At 50.6% G+C, this 19,180-nt stretch overlaps 1 protein-coding gene across 1 annotated transcript in view; it reads right to left on the bottom strand.

Moving 5' to 3' along the window:
• Positions 1–1,586: 1,586 nt before the first annotated feature.
• Positions 1,587–19,180, bottom strand: part of SPAG1 (sperm associated antigen 1) — a 1,725,603-nt gene continuing 1,708,009 nt past the window's right edge. The window contains exon 19 of the mRNA XM_069621435.1: positions 1,587–2,494. Coding sequence (XP_069477536.1) covers positions 2,363–2,494 — 132 coding nt within the window. The 3' untranslated portion in view covers positions 1,587–2,362. The remainder of the gene's footprint in view (positions 2,495–19,180) is intronic.

The raw sequence follows: 19,180 nt of genomic DNA, 5'->3' as shown, positions 1-19,180 counted from the left end.
GACCCGAAGGGACGCGTCATGCCTTCTTTCCCTCTGAAGCTGTTGCGGAGGAGGGAGACAAACAAAAAAGCCTTACTCCCCCACACCTTTTGTTGTTTGCACCAGTGTTGACTCGGCGAGCGGTCGGGCTGCCTGGACCTCCGTTCTTGTAAGCCGCAGAACCCTCAGAATGTCCGCTCCTTGTCGGAGTGCTGATGTGACTGGGTGTACACCTTGGGCGTGGCCTTCATAAGGATAAAGACTTGGCAGTTTGCAAACTGTTCTTTTTATCTAGCTCCTCATCGGTGGTGGAGTGAAAAAGGTCACCACCCTCGAATGGAAGGTCCAGTATGCGCTCCTGGACATCTGAATTGAGTAGCCCGAAGCCAGCCCATCCTTCTCATGTCTGTGGCGATGCATATGGCCCGGCCAGAGGTGTCCATGTGGGCCGCGGTAGTCTCCATGATGTCTTGCACCACCATTTTTGCCTCTGCCAGTCCTGACTTGAATCGTGACTGGCTCTGCACCTGAAGTTCTGGAAGGAAATCTGCTATTTCCAGCCAAAGCCTCTGGTTAACGGCTTCCAGCATGGCATCCGCGTTGGATTGACGAAGATGCAGCGAAGCATTGGAATAAAACTTCTTCCCGTACTCCTCCAAGATATTCTCCTCCTTGCCTAGCAGCGTCGAGGACGAGGTGGCCCAGGACGACTGAGGCTTTGAGTAAAGTGACGCTGCAGCAATCACCGAAGAGTGCAGTTGAGGGTGGGCTGACAGCAAGAGTGGATCACCCCTCCATTGCCTATACTTGGCGTCTAGGCGCCGATTGACAGGTTGGGCCGAGTGGGGCTTGAGCCACCCTTCTTGGCCAAGGCGACAACGTCTTTCTACATCGGGATCCCCGTTCTAACCGCAGGGCATAGAGTGAGGACCTTGGCCAATCCGCCCGCCTCCAGTTGTTTGACCTTGGGTTGAGGAAAACCCAAGTACTCTGCCAGACCTGCAAGTCGTTTGTGGAAGGCCTTGGCTGACGAGGGTGTGTCGGGGTCTTCTTCCTCATCTGTGGCCACCTGGGTATCCTGCTGGTTCGGAGCGGGTAGAGGAGTGCTGGGCGCTGAGGTGTGGAAACCGAGCCGAAGGCTGTAGCGAAGGCTGGTACGGAACTGCCTGAACTGTGAGAGGCAGGGGAGCCGGAATCGAAGGAGCCAGTATGGGCAGCAAGGACTGCACCGGGGTTTGCAGCGCTGGAGCTATAGGAGGAATGACTATCAGTGCAGGCAGAGGGGTCGGTGGGATCAAGTCCCTGATCACATCCCTAAGGATGGACCCCATCTGAGGTGATCTCATGAGCGTGAGAAACTTTTCAAAGACCTGTCCTTAATTTCTGCTATATATATTCAGAGAGGTTTTTGAAAGGTCCATATGCACTATTGTACTGAATTGAAATGTGTACAATGTCCTTAAAAGGTAACAAAGCTACACCAGGAAATCCTAATTAAACATTAAATCCCAGTATAATAAAGTTTGTGGCATTTGTTTTCCAAAAACAAAGGCAAACTTAATAAGTTATCTTGCAGTAAAACTGACTGGAATGAATAACAACAAATGTGTGAAAGTAACATTTTAATATAGATATTTTGTCGGCAATGTATGTAAACATTTCTTTTTATAATTCAATATATTCCAAAAAGATCCATATATTACCAAATAATATATCTTGTATTGTGTCTAAACGAACTTTACAGAATAAAACATATGTACAACCAACAAAACCACCTGAGAGCAGCAGAGGTTTGAACATGCACTTTTCTGTTCAGCATTTTGTACATTTCAGCCCCAGCAAGTATTTTGTGAATATAATATTCAATATAAATACCGTTAAAGTACATTTGACGGCCACTTAGGGTGTATCGTGAGTATTGCTCACTTTAGAACTCAAGTCAGTTGCTATATACAGAACACAAAAATGTTATTTGAAATTAAGTAGAGCATGAGGATAGATGAGAGAGAGGAAAGATGACCTTGATAAGAGGGCAATAGCGGCCAGAAAATGTGGTTATGTGGAAGAGCCTGTGCACCCTAGCAGCAACCAAAACAGTCAAAAATATAAAAAGATGATTTTCAAAATATTTTTACAGCAGTACAGCAGACATCCATTTCGGTAAGGAGTTAGATCCCGCAGCCACAGTTAATGCCCTTTGATCCATCTTCCAATTTAGAAGTACCTGGGAAATGCCACTCCATTGGGTAGCCATCCAGAGATTCCATGAAAATAACAGGTTTATCTTTAAACTCAATTTTCCAATCCTACTGATCAGTAGTCTTGGCTACCAAGCATTCATGAATACATGCACACAGAACAACATTCCAAATGAATTCTCCAATTAAAGGTAATAGTTCCTTGATAGGCTTGGTACATCTTCGAAAATCAGCTTTTGATGTTGCTTCTGTAGGAGAGCATCAAACAGTTGACGAACTTGATTTTTTTCACTCTGGCTAAGAAGTTTCAAATTTATCTGCAAAAAAAAAAAAGGAGAGAAATGATAATTAAGTGGTGCTGGAGATGCTTTGCATGCAAAAGGGCACAACATTAAAACTCTTCAATTGAGGGTATGGCTTTCAATGGCAAGTGCAGTGTGTATTCAGGAAAAGTTACTCACCACAGTGACTACTATATCCTTGTCCGAAGTCCCTTTTTCTCCATACTTACGGGAGTTCCCACCGAGCGAGGACAAAAACAGAGCCTTAGTTAAGCAACACGTGTACTTCCCCGTGAAAATTGTGTGTAGGAGGGACGCTGCCATGGCTGTGCCTCTGCCCCTCATCTCTTGTGAAGCCTACCCCAGCACTGCCACCAACCTTCTCGGTCATCCTGCCCATGAAACGTGTGTCGGTGGAGGCCTTTGCTGCTACTTTCTCTCCTACTCCTGCAGCTGACTCACACTGACAGAGCCCTCTCTAGCCTGCATCTTTCTATCACTAACACTCTGGATGTCCTTGCCCCCGTCATGAGAATCCGCCTGAAGCTCACCTCAAAGTGCAACTCTTGGTATGACTCCGAACTCGCCACTCTAAAACGCGAGTGTAGGGTGGCTAAGAGGAAGTGGATGGCATCTGGCACATCCTCTGACAAACTGGCTTCTCGTCTGCTCCAAAGGCAATACAAACTCTCTGTTCTGTCCAAGAAGAGAGTTCACAACCAAGTCTGCGTCTCTGCGGCCTCTATCAACATGGACAAACTCTTCAAAATCTGCAAGGAGCTGGCCAATCCTGCTGCAGTCTCCACCTCTCCTGTTCCCTCCCAGGCCCCCTGCACGGCTCTGGCTCTCACTTCTTCACTAAAACTCAGGACATCCTGTCCTCTCTCTCCTTCTCTCTTTCCTCTTCCTCTCACTCCCGTGGCCACCTTCTTGCTGCCTCTCCCCCTCCTCTTTTTCCTGATCACTCCTGATGACGTTTCTAGACAAGTCCGATCTATGAAAGTGACATCCAAGCAGGTGCTCACCTGCTCCTTCAGAACCATCAAGGACCACATTGACACCCTCGCTCCAGCCCTTGGCGATTTCTGTAATCACTCTTTTGCCACTGGACCGGAACGTTCCCCTCTGCCCCTAAGCACTATCTTGTGCACACCCTCCTGAAGAAACCTTCCGCCGATCCTTCCTGTCCAGCAAACTACCGCCCGATCTCCATCACTCCTTTCTTGAGCAAACTCTTGGAAAAGCTGGACATCTCCCAGCTCATTCTCATCACTGAATCAGTTGGTTGTCTCCATGATCATCAGTCTGGCTTCAGAGCAGCCAGAGGCAATGAAACTGCTCTCCTGAATACCTGTGAAGATCTGCTCACTAATCTTGATTCTAGCCTTCCTTCTGTCCTCCTGCTCCCTGATCTTTCCTCTGTTTTCGACACGGCCAACCATGCCATCCTGATCAGTCATCTCTGTGAGAACCTGGGTATCACGGACCAGGCCCTCGCCTGGAAGACCTCCTTCCTCTTGGACCGTCCCTTTCAGGTCCAACTGGGGTCCTTTCTCTCCATTACCTCTCTCTCCACATGCAGTGTTCCCCAGGGCTCCAACCTCTCACCGTGGCTTTTCAACACCTATGTGTCGCCTTTGCCACACCTCATCTCAACCTTCTCTAACTTTCAGTGTTATCCAGATGACACTTAGCTCTCCTTCAGGATCCCCTCTGCCTCCTCTGCTCTCTCACTCATTCCAGACTGTTTATCCGCTATTCAGGAATGGTACACTTGCACCAATCTCTGTCTCAGTGCCAGCATGACCGAGATCCTCCTCTTCGGGACCCATGCTCCTGCTTTCCCTCTGGCCGCCCTACTTGGGCCCTCTCCCTGCGCCTTCCCTGTGAGGCACAAAACCTTGGGGTCATCTTCGACTCCAATCTCCTCCTCTCCTCACATCACAGACCTCATCACCCTCTCGAAGAAGTCCCACTATCAGCTGCACCTCCTCAGAGGTATTCTTCCTTTTCTCACCTTGCCCCAGAAGCTCCATGTCTCCAGAGCTCTGGTTCTCTAGGCTGGACTACTGCAACAGTCTTCATCAACCGTCCTGCCTTTACTTTCCACCCTCTGCAACTAATCCAGAACAGGATTGCAAGATTTGTCTTTGGCCTCAAGCCCAGGGATCATAACTCTCCAGCCCGGAAATCTCTTCACTGGCTCCCGGTGGCTGCAAGGATCAAGTTCAAGACCATCTGCAGGTGGATGTAGTGTGGGCCCCAGCCCTAGACACCCTTGTCTAGTCCTGGGGCCCGCACTACATCCAACTCTCTCTTCCGAAACATCGTCTTTCGAGAGCCCTTTGCTCAGCTACCTCCAACTCTCTGATGGTCAGAAGCTTCTCCAAGCAGAGGCAGATCTCTCTCCTCTACAGGGCCCTCCCTCTGGACTGGCCTCCCTTGCCCTCTCAAACTCAAGCAGGACCACCTAAGGTTCCAGAAGCAGCGCAAGACCTTCCTTTTCGCTTCTGCTTTCTCTCCCTTGCTGACCCACCTGTCTGCTGCGCTGGGTCACCTGGTTACCTTCTAAACCCAAAGGGAACCAGGCTCCTCCATAACCTGCAAGCACTTGCACTGCCTACAGGCATCACTTAGGAGCTGTATCTGTTACCCCACTTTTCCCCCCACCTTTGCACTACCCAGAGCTGGCCGTCTGGCTGCACTTACTCAGAGTAATCGCTGCCCTGACCGCACTTCCCCCCTTCCCTCCCACTGGCGCTTCTCCCCCTCCCCCTGCACGACACAAGGCCTAGTAAGATTGTTTCGTCCCCCTATGTCTCCCTTCCTTGTCTGTTGAAACACTTGTGTAGAGGCGCGTTATAAATGACGCATACCATATCCACCTTGTCTTTGGGCAAGAAAATTAACGATATGTCATGGTTGGCGCCTGCAGTTCATCAATCCTATGTGCTTATGTAATGGCTACCAGAAAAGCTGTTTTTTACTTCACCACCCTGAAGTCAATTGAGATCATGGTTTTGAATGGTTTGTGCACTAGGGCTGTTAATACCACATTGCAGTCTCACACTGGAATAGTCCTGCGTGTGGGAGGAAACAAAAGAGAGCCCAGGGAAGTGGCACTGAATGACCGGATTAGATGTGGGAAGTCAGCCACCAAATAAGGGCTACTGGAGGAAACCTGCATTCCTGACTACATGATAGGAAAATAAAACATCCAGACGGCCGTAAGCAGGTTTCAAGATCTAAGTGGCAGAATTGGAGGCACTTTCTTTTATACTACAACCAAGCAGAACTCCTTTTTGTGGCCGCCATAACTCGCATAATGTCATCCGAGAGGCCTATGTAACAAAAGGTCAATTTTTCAAGTGCCAGGCCACCAGAGGGGTTTCCAAAGTCACTATCTGTGGCAGGACTTAGAACAGCCAATCTTTGTCATAAAGGTTTTTCACCAAAAATCTAGTTGAGCGAAACCACTCTCTTAAGTAGCTTAGACTATGCTGAACTAAGGAAGCAAGGGGCAAGGCCCACAAAAGTGAAGTAGAACAAATAATGCAATGTATTTCAATACTACACTAAGGCACACTTTAAATATTCAAAAGGTAAGGAACATACATACAGCTCACAGTTGGGTAACCCACTACTTTAGCATACCAAGCAGTTATTCAGAAGATAAATGCAATCACTAAAGTAGTAGGAAAAGATGCTACACACACACACATATATATTAATGCATAGGCCACATACTTGTAAGGCACTCAGCACCAGATACTAGTCTTTAGACGTCCATCCCTAGCCCACACAGTCTCTGGGAGTCTTTAGTTGTCCAACAAATATTCCCAAGAGTCAGGGGAGTAGTCTAGGAGAGCCCACTCAGCTAGAGTACTAAACCACTGAAGGCAGTTACTGCAGAGCAAAATCAATAGGTGAAATAGGGACTTTAAAGCAGTAAATATTTTTTTTTAGAGATCAGAGAAGCAGCTACCATCTCAGAGGTTCAAAAGGATGACCCACAGAAGTACTGACCTGGGCACCATACCATCATCCTGGGTCAGCCCCAGAAAGCACTAAGGTCTGCAGGACTTGGCGCCCCAATGTAAACCTGAAGAAGCGTGCAGGGAGTGGATCAAGAGATAAGTGATGTCAGGCCTGAGAGCCCCTAGATAGTTAGAAACAGTCCCAGGAGACAGCAAATCGCAGGGGAAGACATGCCTCACCATTGTGCAGGGTCATCGTGCCACGGATTCAAGCGCAATCACCACATGTTGTCTATTGGTTTCTCTGGAGACCTCAGACAGTTGTGTTGGGTCCAGGCTCATGACAACAAAAAAAAAGATCCTCAAGGATGACTTGATAGATGCACATCTTACATTGACCCTGGGTAGATTTAGGGGGCCCTCAGCAGCTCGTTGGTAGGGCTTCAGGCTTCCAGTAAGCCTGTCTGCTGGTGAAGGGCAGCACAGCAGATTTTCATCATCCCAGCAGAGCCTTGACGGTACACACGATGAGTACCAGCTGTTAGGCCAAATGGAAGTCCTTGCAACGAAGAACAGCTGGATCCAGTTCTTGCAGAGCAAATACAAAGATGCATGAATGGCACCGAAAAATGACTTTCATGGTGATTCCAGCACTCCTACTCCTTGTTCTCCCTCCTTCACAACTGGTTGGGATAGCCTGCACCCAACAGGCAGGATGGGAATGTTTCTCCAAAAAAGAATGCCGTCTCTCTAAGGCTTTCATAATGAGGATCAGAAAATGTAAGCAGTTCTGTAATTTATTTCCGCCGTGAAGGTTGTGATGCGGCATATGCGCATACGGGGCGGCTGGGAGGAGGGAGAGCAAGGATTAGGAGTACCGGTAATTCATTTGTACTCTAGCGTACAGTTCTCCTTCCTTCCCAAATGGTTGGGAACCCGGATTGTGCAGATACAGGAAATGGGTAGAGGAGACCACAGATGCCCGGGGTTCTAGGTCATATTTTCGCTTATTGTAGATCACTTAAAAACATTTTTAAAAAACGATTTCAGGTGGGATCCAAAAAGCAAAAATATCCCCTTGCCTTGTCCCCCACCCTCTCTCACCAGATTACTTCTAAATCAGTGGGTTCTACCCCCCGAACTCCAATTCCTGACCTAGCGCCACCTCCCTTTCCGATCCCAGAAATCCCTGTTCCCTAAAAACATACACACAAGCCCACAACATACACACACACACACACACACACACACACACACACACACGTGCACACACACATCAACACTTACCTGTTCTTCCGTGCCTGTTCGTTCCTGCGCGCACTCGTGTGCGGCAGGGGCACGACAGTTCGATGTAGAAAAGCCGCTCTGTCCGGTCACACAGCAGTCTTTCTAAATCGATATTTTTTTTATTGTTTTTTAAAAAAGTTTTTTTACCTAATACCATGGCTGGACAGGGTTCAAGCAAAAATGTTCTGCAGTACTTGCAGGCCAAAGGGAGCATCTCTACTGGAGGAGACATCCAAAGAATAGTAAATCAAAAGAGGTGATGACTGGAAAGTTTAGGATTAATCTGAACCACTAGCATCACTCTGGGCAACCCTCCAGACCACCAATTGTCACCTGCTAAGCCATTACAGAAAGGGGAAAGACCATATGCAAATGAGGCTTGGTTTCACCCCAAATGAGGCAGGCCAGCACAAACTACTTGGGAACATAATTTCTGCACAAGACCACAAGCAAACTCAAATGTGTGTTGGCCTCATTGGGCATCATCAGTGATGTGTAGATTGGGTCTCTAGGCCCATCAGACACAGACCCACGTCTGAGCATACCTGTTCCACTCGGCGTGACTAAAGCACAACAAAAGGTGATGGTGGGAAGGTTTAGAATTCAAAGAATAGTTTTTGAGGAAGGCATGAGAAGTAGCCTAGCTAGCAGCCCTCCAGCTGTCTGCATTGGGGACAGGTTTCTGGAAATGCCACCAATTCTGCCTTAGCTCTGGTAGAATGTTCACGTACCTGGAAGCCCAGCTAGTTCATAAGCCTTAGATATACAAAACCCTATCCACCTAGAGATGGTAGCTTTACTAGCAATGTTTCCAGGGAAAAGACCACCATAGGTAATGAATCGACAGATGGACATCCTGAAAGACTTTGTTCTCTCCAGGTAGAACTTCAAAGTTCTTGCCAAATTGAGATTGTGCAGTCTCCTCTGCTGAGGAAGTGTGAGGCCAATGGTGGAAGAAGGGCAAAACAACCTCCTGATTTAAATGAAAATCAGGAAATATTTTAGGAATGAAAGATGGCATAGTCCGGATGATGATCTTGTCTCTCTTCAGAAGATCCTTATATCATCTTCCACAAAGAGCTTGAAGCTTACCTACTTACTCACTCTTCTCGGAGAGGTAATGGACCTGCTCAAGTGAAAAACAGCCCTCTGGGTGGCCAAGTCACAAGACATTAGTGGTGTCAAAGGTCCTATGCATGATGGCAGCAAGAACCACAATAAGGTCCATGAAGGAGGGTGTTCTCTGAAAGGGAGATGGAGATATAAAAGCCCCTCAAAATGTTGCATCGCATTAGCAATTTGATTCTTCAAAGAAAAGGTCTCCTCAGAAGAATTAAGGCAGGTGGCTATGGCAGACAAATAATGCTTACAGGACTGAGTCTGGATGCCTGTATCTTCCTAGAAAGTCATAAAAGACAAAACATTGTCTAATGAGGCTTTACGAGGATGGAGGTCCTTAGATCAAGACCAGGGACAAAATCTGAGATGTTTGCTCTTATCTCAGCTTCTTGTAAATCTTTTTTGGCTGCTCGCATGACCAAGATGTAATATGATGCCAGCATTGGTGTAAACCAGTTCTTCAGCAACCAGACGCTCAAGTTCAGCAATGGTAGGCAAGAATGAAGAACCGGCCCACCCTTTTGTATTAGGTGGTCTGCGGTCCTTGGAAGGAGATTAAACACTCCTCTCATGAGCATGAGAAGGTCCAAGAACCACGTCTTCCTGGACCAGAATAGGGCCAACAAGATTAGGATGCAACTGTGTCCCTCCATAAAGGTGCATTGAGTCCAGAAAATTAGTGAAAAGGGAGGAAATGCATAAAGAAACCTCCCTGATCAATCCAGGCAGAATGCGTCACTTCTCCAGCATGGGGTCTGGCATGGATTCACATGCTCATGAATATTCCCCGTCATCAGGCTGGGAATCCTTGGTAAAGAAAAAATCAGTATCAGTTTCGTTTCTGATCTGTCTTTCTTAGTAGTAACCAATCACTGATCTCTGGGTCATACTGCCCCCAGCCAATGACTGTCCTCTCCCTAAGCCCCGCCTCTGGCAGCCATCCTCAGATTTTTACCACACGCTCAAGTGTTGGGAGTCCTCGTGTTTAGCTCTCTAGTTTTTTTTGCTGCGTTTTCACGCTTTTCAGGAGATTTTCTCATTTTTTCAGTTTATTCGAGCCTCAAGCTCCACCGTTTCTACTTCCGACAACGGGTAGCCGTTTTGGAATTCTTCTACGCCCCTCAAGGGTGAAGTTTTCGTCGTGTTTACACTTCTTAGAGGATTCCAGAAGATCTGTGGCCTACCTCAACGGACATGGCCCAGGACAAGGGAAGCTCGACACCCGAAAAAGGAAGGGATCCAAGCTGTTCAAGTTCTGCCCTGGATGCGGATTGCAGAACGTTTTCAAGGAGGACGAGCACTCGCGTTGTCTCTACTGTCTTCATGAGGACAAGACGCACGTGGAGAAGGACTGTGCGCTCTGCAAGTACCTTTGGGAACGGACCAAACAAGATCGTCGTTCCCACCTCGCCGCCTGGCTGGAGAAGGGCACAGCAGGTGAGAAGGCGAAGAAAAAGTCTGAGCGGGCTTTTAAGTCCTGTGAGGGCACCCTGGCGACGGGGGCCCAACAGAAGGCCAAGCACCGCGAGTCCGCGGGCACCGGGAGCGCCGAAAGGTCGGGCTCTTCGGCTGCCAGGCAGGGCGCTACTTCCCCGGACGTTCGACCACGAGCCAGCGCTCTGGTTCGGGGAAGAGGAAGTCCGAGAACCCGGGTAGGTTGCTGGAGCGGACCTGGTCGATCTCGAAGGGGGAGCGAGGCGCTGACCCTCCCCCCAAGGCAAAGGCCCAGGACGCACTTAAGGTGGCGAGGGCTTTGATCCATCCGGCAAAGGCCTCTGCCGAAGTGGTCTCTGCGACCCTGGCAAAGCCGGCTGAGACTACGCCAGTGGAAATGGCCTCTGGGCCCAGAGTATCCCTGCCGCCACGGAGGGAATCCTCTTTCCAGCCCATCGTTAAGACCCCCGTGAAGCCCCCGGCGGAAAAAGAGGGGGGAGCCGGTGACCATTACAGACTCGGAATGAGCCTCTGAGGAGGGGCTGGTGGAAACCGAGAAGGGCCTCAACGAGAGGTTCGATCCCAGGTGACGGTCCCCGCTGACGTGATCGAAGATAGCGACGATGGCGACGTAGAGGGCCCAGTGGAACGGCCATCCCGTCCGTCGCAGCCATTACCTGTGCCTCAGGATAGCTCGGCGGCCATTTTGTTGGCAATCCAATCCTTATGCACCGAGATAAGGACGAGATTACCATGGACCCCGACGGAGGATCCAGAACCGGGCCTGTCGGGAAGCCCTCCGAACAAGCGGACGAGAGGCCACCCCGCTCCTCCCTTCGTGCCTGCGAGACTTGTGGACCCCTCGTCCTCGCCGGACCCTAGAGAGGATACGGCGACGGACACAGCGATGGGGACGGACGATGACGGCGGCGATGACACAGCGGACATCCCGTCGTCACCCCCCCGCGGGCTTCCCTAGCCGACGAAATTGGCTCTTTCCACGCCATGATAACCAGGGCATCCAAGCTCTTCCAGCTCTGCCCTGAAGAACAGAAAAAGGAAGGGTTTCTGTACCAACGACGAGAGGCCAAGAGGAAGACGGTCCTCGCGGTGCCTTTGCTCGACGACATCTGGAACGAGGGGCTTTCTATCCTCAAGAACCCTTCCACGATACCTGCCAAGAGGGACAGGTACGAGAAGAAGTACCGAGTCCCCGATCCCGCCCTCTTGTGCCTCAGGGCCCAGCCCACGCCGGACTCTGTCATCTCGGCAGCGGCTAAGAAGAAGGCACCAGGTGCGGCGCCTTCAACTTCCACTTCCCCGCCAGACAGCGAGGGCAGGAAGTTGGACTCCATGGGACGACGAGTCATCTCTTCGGCGGCAACGACGATTAAGGCGGCCAATGCCTTAGCGATCGTGGCCCGCTACGACAGGGAGCTCTGGTTCAAAATAGCTCCCCTGCTAGACTTCCTGCCTGACGACAAGAGGGCGGAGGCCCTAGAAATTCTACAGGAAGGCGAGGTGGCGTCGGATCATGCCATAACGGTGGCAACGGACATTGCTGATACCGGATTTCACCTACTGGGCAACAGAGTTTGCCTCCGACGACGAGGATGGCTCAAGGCGACAGACTTTCGCCAGGATGTCCAGACCATAGTGTTGGTCATGCCGTTCGACGGCAACAACCTCTTTGGTAAGGAGGTGGACGAGTCTCTACCGGCCATCAAGACCGACTCGGAGACGGCCCGGGCCCTAGGGGTGCTTCAACAGCGGCGGCCCTTTCGGGGCTCCGGAGGCAGACAGGGTGCCTCCAAAGGTTCCACCGGTGGCTCCTCTATTTACTGCCAGGCAGCCCGCTCCTCTTCCCAGGAGGCCTACAGAGGTCGCGGCAAGCCAGGGGGATCCCGCCGTCGTCGCCAAGGAGGCCAAGACGGCAAGGCCGCCTCCAAGCAAGACTGACCCAGCTGTGTTGTCGGGCCCCCACCGAAGCACCCCGGTGGGAGGCCGGCTGATGAAGTTTGTCAGCGTGTGGGAGTCCATCTCCACCAACCGTTGGGTGTTGGACACCCTGGCCAACGGGCACTCGCTGGAATTCCAAAAGAAGTGCCCTCGCATTCCTCCCGTGGCCAGGAAGGAAAATCACGTCCCTCAACTGCTGTTGGAGGTAAGGGCGATGCTCAAGAATGGTGCCATCGAGTTCGTCCCCAGAAGGCTCCGGGGCTCCGGAGTGTACTCAAGGTACTTCCTCGTCAGGAAGAAGACAGACGGTTGGCGCCCCACCCTGGACCCAAGTCGCTTGAACAAGTACATCAAGGCGCAGAAATTCAGGATGGCCACCCTCCAGCACGTTCTGGGACAGCTGGAGGAAGGCGACTTCCTGTCGTCTTTGGACCTGGAGGATGCTTACTTCCACATCCCTATTCTAAAAAGGCACAGGAAATTCCTCAGGTTCGTGGTTCAGGGACGCCACTACCAATTCAGAGCCCTACCGTTCGGATTAAAGTCGGCACCCAGGGTTTTCACCAAGTGCCTGGCACCAGTAGCGGCGTGGCTGCGTCTGCAGGGAATCTACGTTTACCCCTACCTGGACAACGGGCTAATCCGGGCAAGGACAAGGGAACTCGTCGTCGAACACACAGCGAGGACCGTCCGGTTGCTCACGGAGCTGGGTTTCGCCATCAACTACCCCAAATCCCACCTGGTTCCATCGCAGATAGCACTGTTTCTGGGAGCGAAGCTCGATACAGTTGGGCAATTGGCCTCCCCTTCAGAAGAGAGGACCAAGACCATCCTGGGCAAGGTGCGGCGCCTGCTAGTCACGGACGTGGCCAGGGTGAGGTCCATCAAGTCCCTCCTCGGGATGATGTCCTCATGCATCTATCTTGTACCCCTTTGCAGACTTTGGAATGCGTCCGCTACATAAGTTCCTCGACACCCGCTGGCTTCAGGCGAGGGGCTGTTTCGAGGACAGGATCCCTCTCGACGAGGAGTTCCGTCGGGCAATCTTATGGTGGGGCATCCGTGCTCACCTCACGACAGGCACAGAATTTCAAATCCTGGTGTTTCAGGAGACGGTGACGACGGACGCCTCTCTGGAGGGTTGGGGGGCCCACACCGGAGACCTCCACGCAAGAGGCCTTTGGCTCCCGGAGGAGAGGTCTCTCCACATCAACATTCTGTAGCTCCGAGCAGTGTTCTGGGCTCTCAAGTCGTTCCTTCCGTCCCTCAAGGGCAAAGTGGTGAGGATCTTCACCGACAACACCACCACAATGTTCTATATACGGAAGCAAGGAGGCACCAGATCCCCAGCCCTATCCAAGGAGGCCCAGGATCTGTGGCACTGGGCCGTCGCCCAGGGGATGTTTCTGGTTCCCTTCCACCTGGCAGGAATAAAAAATACCATCGCCGACTCACTCAGCAGGGAGCTGCGCTCTTGCCACGAGTGGGAACTGCGCGAGGATCAAGTGGATCGACTCTTCCAACGATGGGGCAAACCCCAGATCGACATGTTTGCGACGGCGACGAACTCCAAGTGCCAGAGGTTCGCCAGCAGGTTCCCACAGCCGAGGTGCATGGGCGATGCTTTCTCGTTCCCTTGGGACGGCCTGTTTCTATACGCGTTCCCTCCATTGCCGTTGCTGCTCCGCCTCATCAACCAGCTCAAGAAGTCCAGGTGCAGGATGATCCTCGTCGCACCGGCGTGGCCGAGGCAGATCTGGTTCCCGGACCTTCTGGACTTTTCAACGTCCCCACCAGTCAAGCTGCCGGCAGATGCGGATCTTCTCTCCAGAGAAGGAGGTGCCATTCTCCATCACGACCCACAGTCGCTGAACTTGCAGGCCTGGCTCCTGCTGCACTAGAGTTTGGAGGGTACGATATCCCGGCTGATTGCAGAGAGGTTCTTGCAAAGGTCAGGGCATCCTCAACTCTCAAGTGTTACGGTCATAAATGGAAGATGTTCTCTGTCTGGTGCTGTGCACAGAAGATTAACCCTCTGCGGGTTACGGCCCCTCAAGTGCTGCCAAAGCTGGACTGGTTCACGCCTCCATAAAAATACATCTGGCTGCCATCTCCCGATATACCAGGACTATGGGACGGGCGTCCTTGTGGTCTCATCGCCTGGTGAAGGAATTTATGAAGGGACTATTCCGATCATTCCCTCCGGTGAAGGCTCCTGCCCTGACGAGAGAGCTTAATGTGGTTCTGACCAGGCTCATGGGAGCCCCATTCGAGCCTATGCATTCAGCGCCTTTGAAGTTCCTGTCATGGAAGACAGCGTTCCTCGTGGCCATCACCTCTGCACGACGAGTGGGAGAGATTCAGGCCCCATCTTGCAAGCCTCCATACTTGACTTTTCATCACACGAGGGTGGTGCTGAGGACGCACCCCTCCTTCATGCCCAAGGTGTCGTCGGACTTCCACCTCAACAAGCCCTTGGTGTTACCAGTTTTTTTCCCGTCACCTTCGACGCCGGCCGAGAGGACTTTGCACTCGCTGGATGTAGCTAGAGCGCTGAAGTTCTACGTGGACCGCACAAAGAGTTTTCGGAAGACATCACAGCTGTTTGTGAACTTTGGACCTGTGAATCAAGGGAAGGCTCTCTCAAAGACTTCCATTTCCAGATGGCTCTCCGGCTGCATCATGCATTGTCACCGGTTGGCAAGCCGACCGCAGCCCGGACGTCCGAGAGCCCATTCGACCAGAGCGATCGCTGCTACCACGGCGTTCCCGTCTGGTGTGCCCCTGCTGGACATCTGCAGGGCTGCTACGTGGAGGTCGACGCACACCTTCACAAGATTCTACTGCGTCGATCGGGACTCCAGGGAGGAGTCCAGGGTCGACCAAGCAGTGCTGCGAAACCTGTTCGCCTAAGGTGAGCCTGGTGAGGAGGTAAGAGATGCTTAATGTGGAGTTGTTGTATTGCTTAATGTTGGGCCTGTTGCCACCTCCCGTGGTTGTGAATGTGTATACTGCTATGTATTCTTTTATTCATGAGCATGTGAATCCATGCCAGACCCCATGCTGGAGAAGGAACAAGTTACTTACCTGTAACTGTTGTTCTCCAGCATGTGTCTGGCATGGATTCACATGCGAACCCTCCCACCTACCCCTCTGCGGCTCTTCACTTGGTCATACTGCCACTTGGCATGCTACCAAATCTGAGGATGGCTGCAAGAGGCGGGCCTTAGGGAGAGGACAGTCATTGGCTGGGGGCAGAATGACCCAGAGATCAGTGATTGGTTACTACTAAGAAAGGCAGATCAGAAAAGAAACTGATACTGATTTTTTCTTTACCGAGGAGTCCCAGCCTGACGATGGGGAATATTCATGAGCATGTGAATCCATGCCAGACCCATGCTGGAGAACAACAGTTACAGGTAAGTAACTTGTTCCTTAGGGAGTGGAGGCCCAATCCCTGATGAGGAATACTCCTGACACAGACTGTTGCTCTCCGTTGCAAACAAGTCCACCAAAGAATGTCCCCAGTTCTGAAAAAAGGCAACAATGGCTGATCTGTTGAGCTCCCATATGCGAGTGGCATTGAACAGCCTACACAAGGAGTTTGTGTTCATGTTCTTCTCCCACGTATATGGGATACAACAGAATGAACATGGTTAGAAGGAATCAGTCCCAAAGCTTGCACGCTAGAAGACACAACTGTTTGTTCAGATAGAACATGGCTGTGGTGTTGCCCTTCAACACCTGAACCACCTTCCCATGGATCAGAGGGAGGAAAGACTTGAGGCTCAGAAAAAGGACCTTCAATTCCAAGCAGTTTGTGTTAAGTCTCTGCTGGACACTCCACAAACCATGAGTTTGGTGGATTTCATAGTGACCTACCCACCAAGAGTGGGAGGGGTTTGTCATCACAGGCACTTGAGGAAGAGAAAAGGGAGTCAACCTGAGGAGGTTATCACCCCCAGTCAGCCACCTGTGAGAACTTTGGATTTCCTTCATGATGGAGATCTTCATGGACTGAAAGTCAATGCCAGTTTGCTAGTAAGCGTAACTGCAATGGTCTCATCCTAAGTTTGGCCAGAGGGAAAACTAGAAGGCACAAGGCCATCAGCCCCAGAAGCCTCTGGAACCAACAGGCAGATGTTTGAGACCTTATAGATTATTTGATTCAAAGCAATAATCTTATCTGCAGAGATAACAAAGTAGCACAAAATGTGAACAGAACCGCTCCTACCAACAAGATCTTCTGGGCTGGAATGAAGTAAGACTTTTCCATGTTGATCCAAAATCCTAGATCGTGAAGTGTGTTGCACCTGAGAAACATTTCAAATGTTCTTCCTGAGAGGGAGGCCTGATAAACCAAACATCCAAATAGGGGTAAATGTGGATTTTTGAGAGCCAACTATGAGCTGCCACCACAAAATTCACCTTTGTGACAAATGCTGCAAGATGGTCGCTGTAATAAGATTTGGCTGCCACTTAGTGGGGAGGCAGGGCTTGCGACTGCCGGGCTGTGGGAGTAAGGCTCCACAGCAACATCAGGTCAGTTGCTTGTGGATGGACCAGTGTGGATCCTCCGAGGTGAGCCTGCGGTATGTGAGTTGAAGCTCACAGGCCTCACATTTGTCTGCTGTTGTGTCTGCCATAGTGTGCACAATATTCGGTATTACCCAGTTTGACCGCAGATGATTTGCCCGATGTTGATTCGACCGAATTTAGGGAGTTTTTTTAACCACAAATATATGTCTGGGTGGGTTTGGGTTAATAAATAATATGGGGATTTGGGGGGTCTCCCATACATATATTTACAGTTAAAACAACCAAAAACATAATTTGGTCAAATCGACCACGGGCAAATAAATTCAGTCAACCAACCTCAATCCCAATATTCAACTGCTCCCCAAGCGCAGACGATCTAATAACTGAGTGCTGCTGGGGCTTGGAGGACCTTCATCATACAAGCTACTCGATTTCATATCCACAACTGACCGCTGCTCCGGGATTGCCTTAGCACAACAATGCCTCCATATGCATAGATATTTAAGCTCAAGCCTTCTGCACCCCACATCCCATGTTGCTTGTGAGCTACTTCACAGTGTTGAAGCAGAAATACAGTAATCCTGGCAAGGTATGCAGTAAGAGGTTTTTTTTCCCAGCGTCCCTGGTGCTTCTACATTCACATCCTGAATCCTTGCCCTTGTTATTGTACAGTAACATCATTGGCAGGGATAGAAACAACACCCACCAGTCGAAACTAGAAAGGTACACCTCTACACAGCCCAATGTGAAGAAAATAGATGGGTTCCCTAAACTGCCCTCTGACGCGGAATACAAATCCCATAGATTTGATGGCTGCAATGCAAGCATCACTAAAAGAATGGATTAGCTTGGTGGAAATGGAAGCATCTCTTATTAGGCAAGAGCTTCAGAAAGTATCTGGAAGGGTCTCGGAGGTGGCAGAAAGCACATCAATAACAGAAGACGCAGTGAAAAACCTCCAGTCACAAAAGATAACACAGAAGAGGGGCGAACGAGGTGTTAGGGTAAATTCTGGCGTCGGCAAAGCTGTACCTAGGGTCCGTGGACCTCCAAATCTCGGAAGGCCCTAACTCCTTCCAATGTCCCAAAGAAGTCAAGGTCCACACAAGGAGCAAAGGGTTACTGCTGTTTTATTACAGCAAACAAGCAGGGATCACAAACATGGAGCAAAATCCAGTCCAGGCACATCTCGCCGATTTTGGGCTCGCAAGCCACCTTTGTACACTTGTGATGTCACAAACAGCGTCACTTACTAAAAATCCTTCCCCGAACCCAACGCCACTCTGGGTTGGCTTCCTGAGTGGTAGGTCCAGTATAGGAACATATAGTGCGCGTTTTTACTGGTGGACACTGTGTCAGGTGGTATACTTGGATCATCCCTAAAAATTTCTACCTGAAAGGTATTCCATTAAAGAGCCCAATGTTTGGCTGGAGATTCCCGCCGCCAGCCCCTAGCCCCCAGGGTCCTCACTGGTCAGACCGTGGCCCCCAAGCCTGGGACTACCGTTGTTCCCAGCCCGCAAAACACCTGCTTACATACAGTGTGTACCAATAAGGTGTGACTATTTGACAGTGTGTAACAATGGGGTGCTTCTGATAATGAGAGCGGTCCATTCCCAGCGCATGCAGTAGGTGGATTGTTACAATTTGTTGCAAGCTCGGGCCCCGTCGGGAGACAGCCGCGCCTTCCCAGCTTCTAGGCCTTGGTATTGTGTCAGTTCGGCCAAGTCACGTGTGAGGAGACTGTCGGTGAGGCCAAATTATTTCGATTTCATTTGTATTTTGGCTTGGAATATTCTCTCCTGTAGCCAGTCTCACCGTGGCACGGTGGGTGAGGAATGTCCTTTGCAACATCATGTCCTTGGCGGCTGCGGTCCCTGCTAGGGCTATTCTGCTTGCACAGCATCTTGCGGCTTGGGATGTCCGAGATGATTCTGGCTTACTGGATTTTCCTAAAGCCTTCTTCGGCTCAGATTATGCATTTGGCGTAATTATCCATAGGTTTAAGGCATGTCATGGTCGGTCAGGTCCCTTGAATGCTCCTGTCCATCCATAGGGTAAATAGCGTGTAGCATCAGCAAGCATATACACAAGCTCTTCTGTCATCTTGCATTTCATGCGGTGCTGTAGCGGGCCTAAGTGGCAAAATAATAAACATCCAGACAGTATGAACATGTCACGGTCCTCTAACTCATACAACTGTACACGCGTGTTCTTTGTGTGGATTGGTGTGCGAGTGTCCCGACTGTGCAGGTTGCCCGTGTGCTTCCTGTCTAACGCAGCTAGGTTGTCATGGTGTCTCTAGCAACCTGCAGCATGGTTTGTGGGAGATTGTCGATTTGGTCCATATAATCATCTCCAGCTCGGTCTTGACTGTCGTGATGCGTTCTCATCCTGGGAGCGGTGG

Source organism: Ambystoma mexicanum, chromosome 5q (genome assembly GCF_040938575.1).
Source record: "Ambystoma mexicanum isolate Mex_15411 chromosome 5q, UKY_AmexF1_1, whole genome shotgun sequence".
In the NCBI taxonomy this organism is placed as follows: domain Eukaryota; kingdom Metazoa; phylum Chordata; class Amphibia; order Caudata; family Ambystomatidae; genus Ambystoma; species Ambystoma mexicanum.
This window is presented reverse-complemented; position numbering and strand designations above follow the sequence as displayed.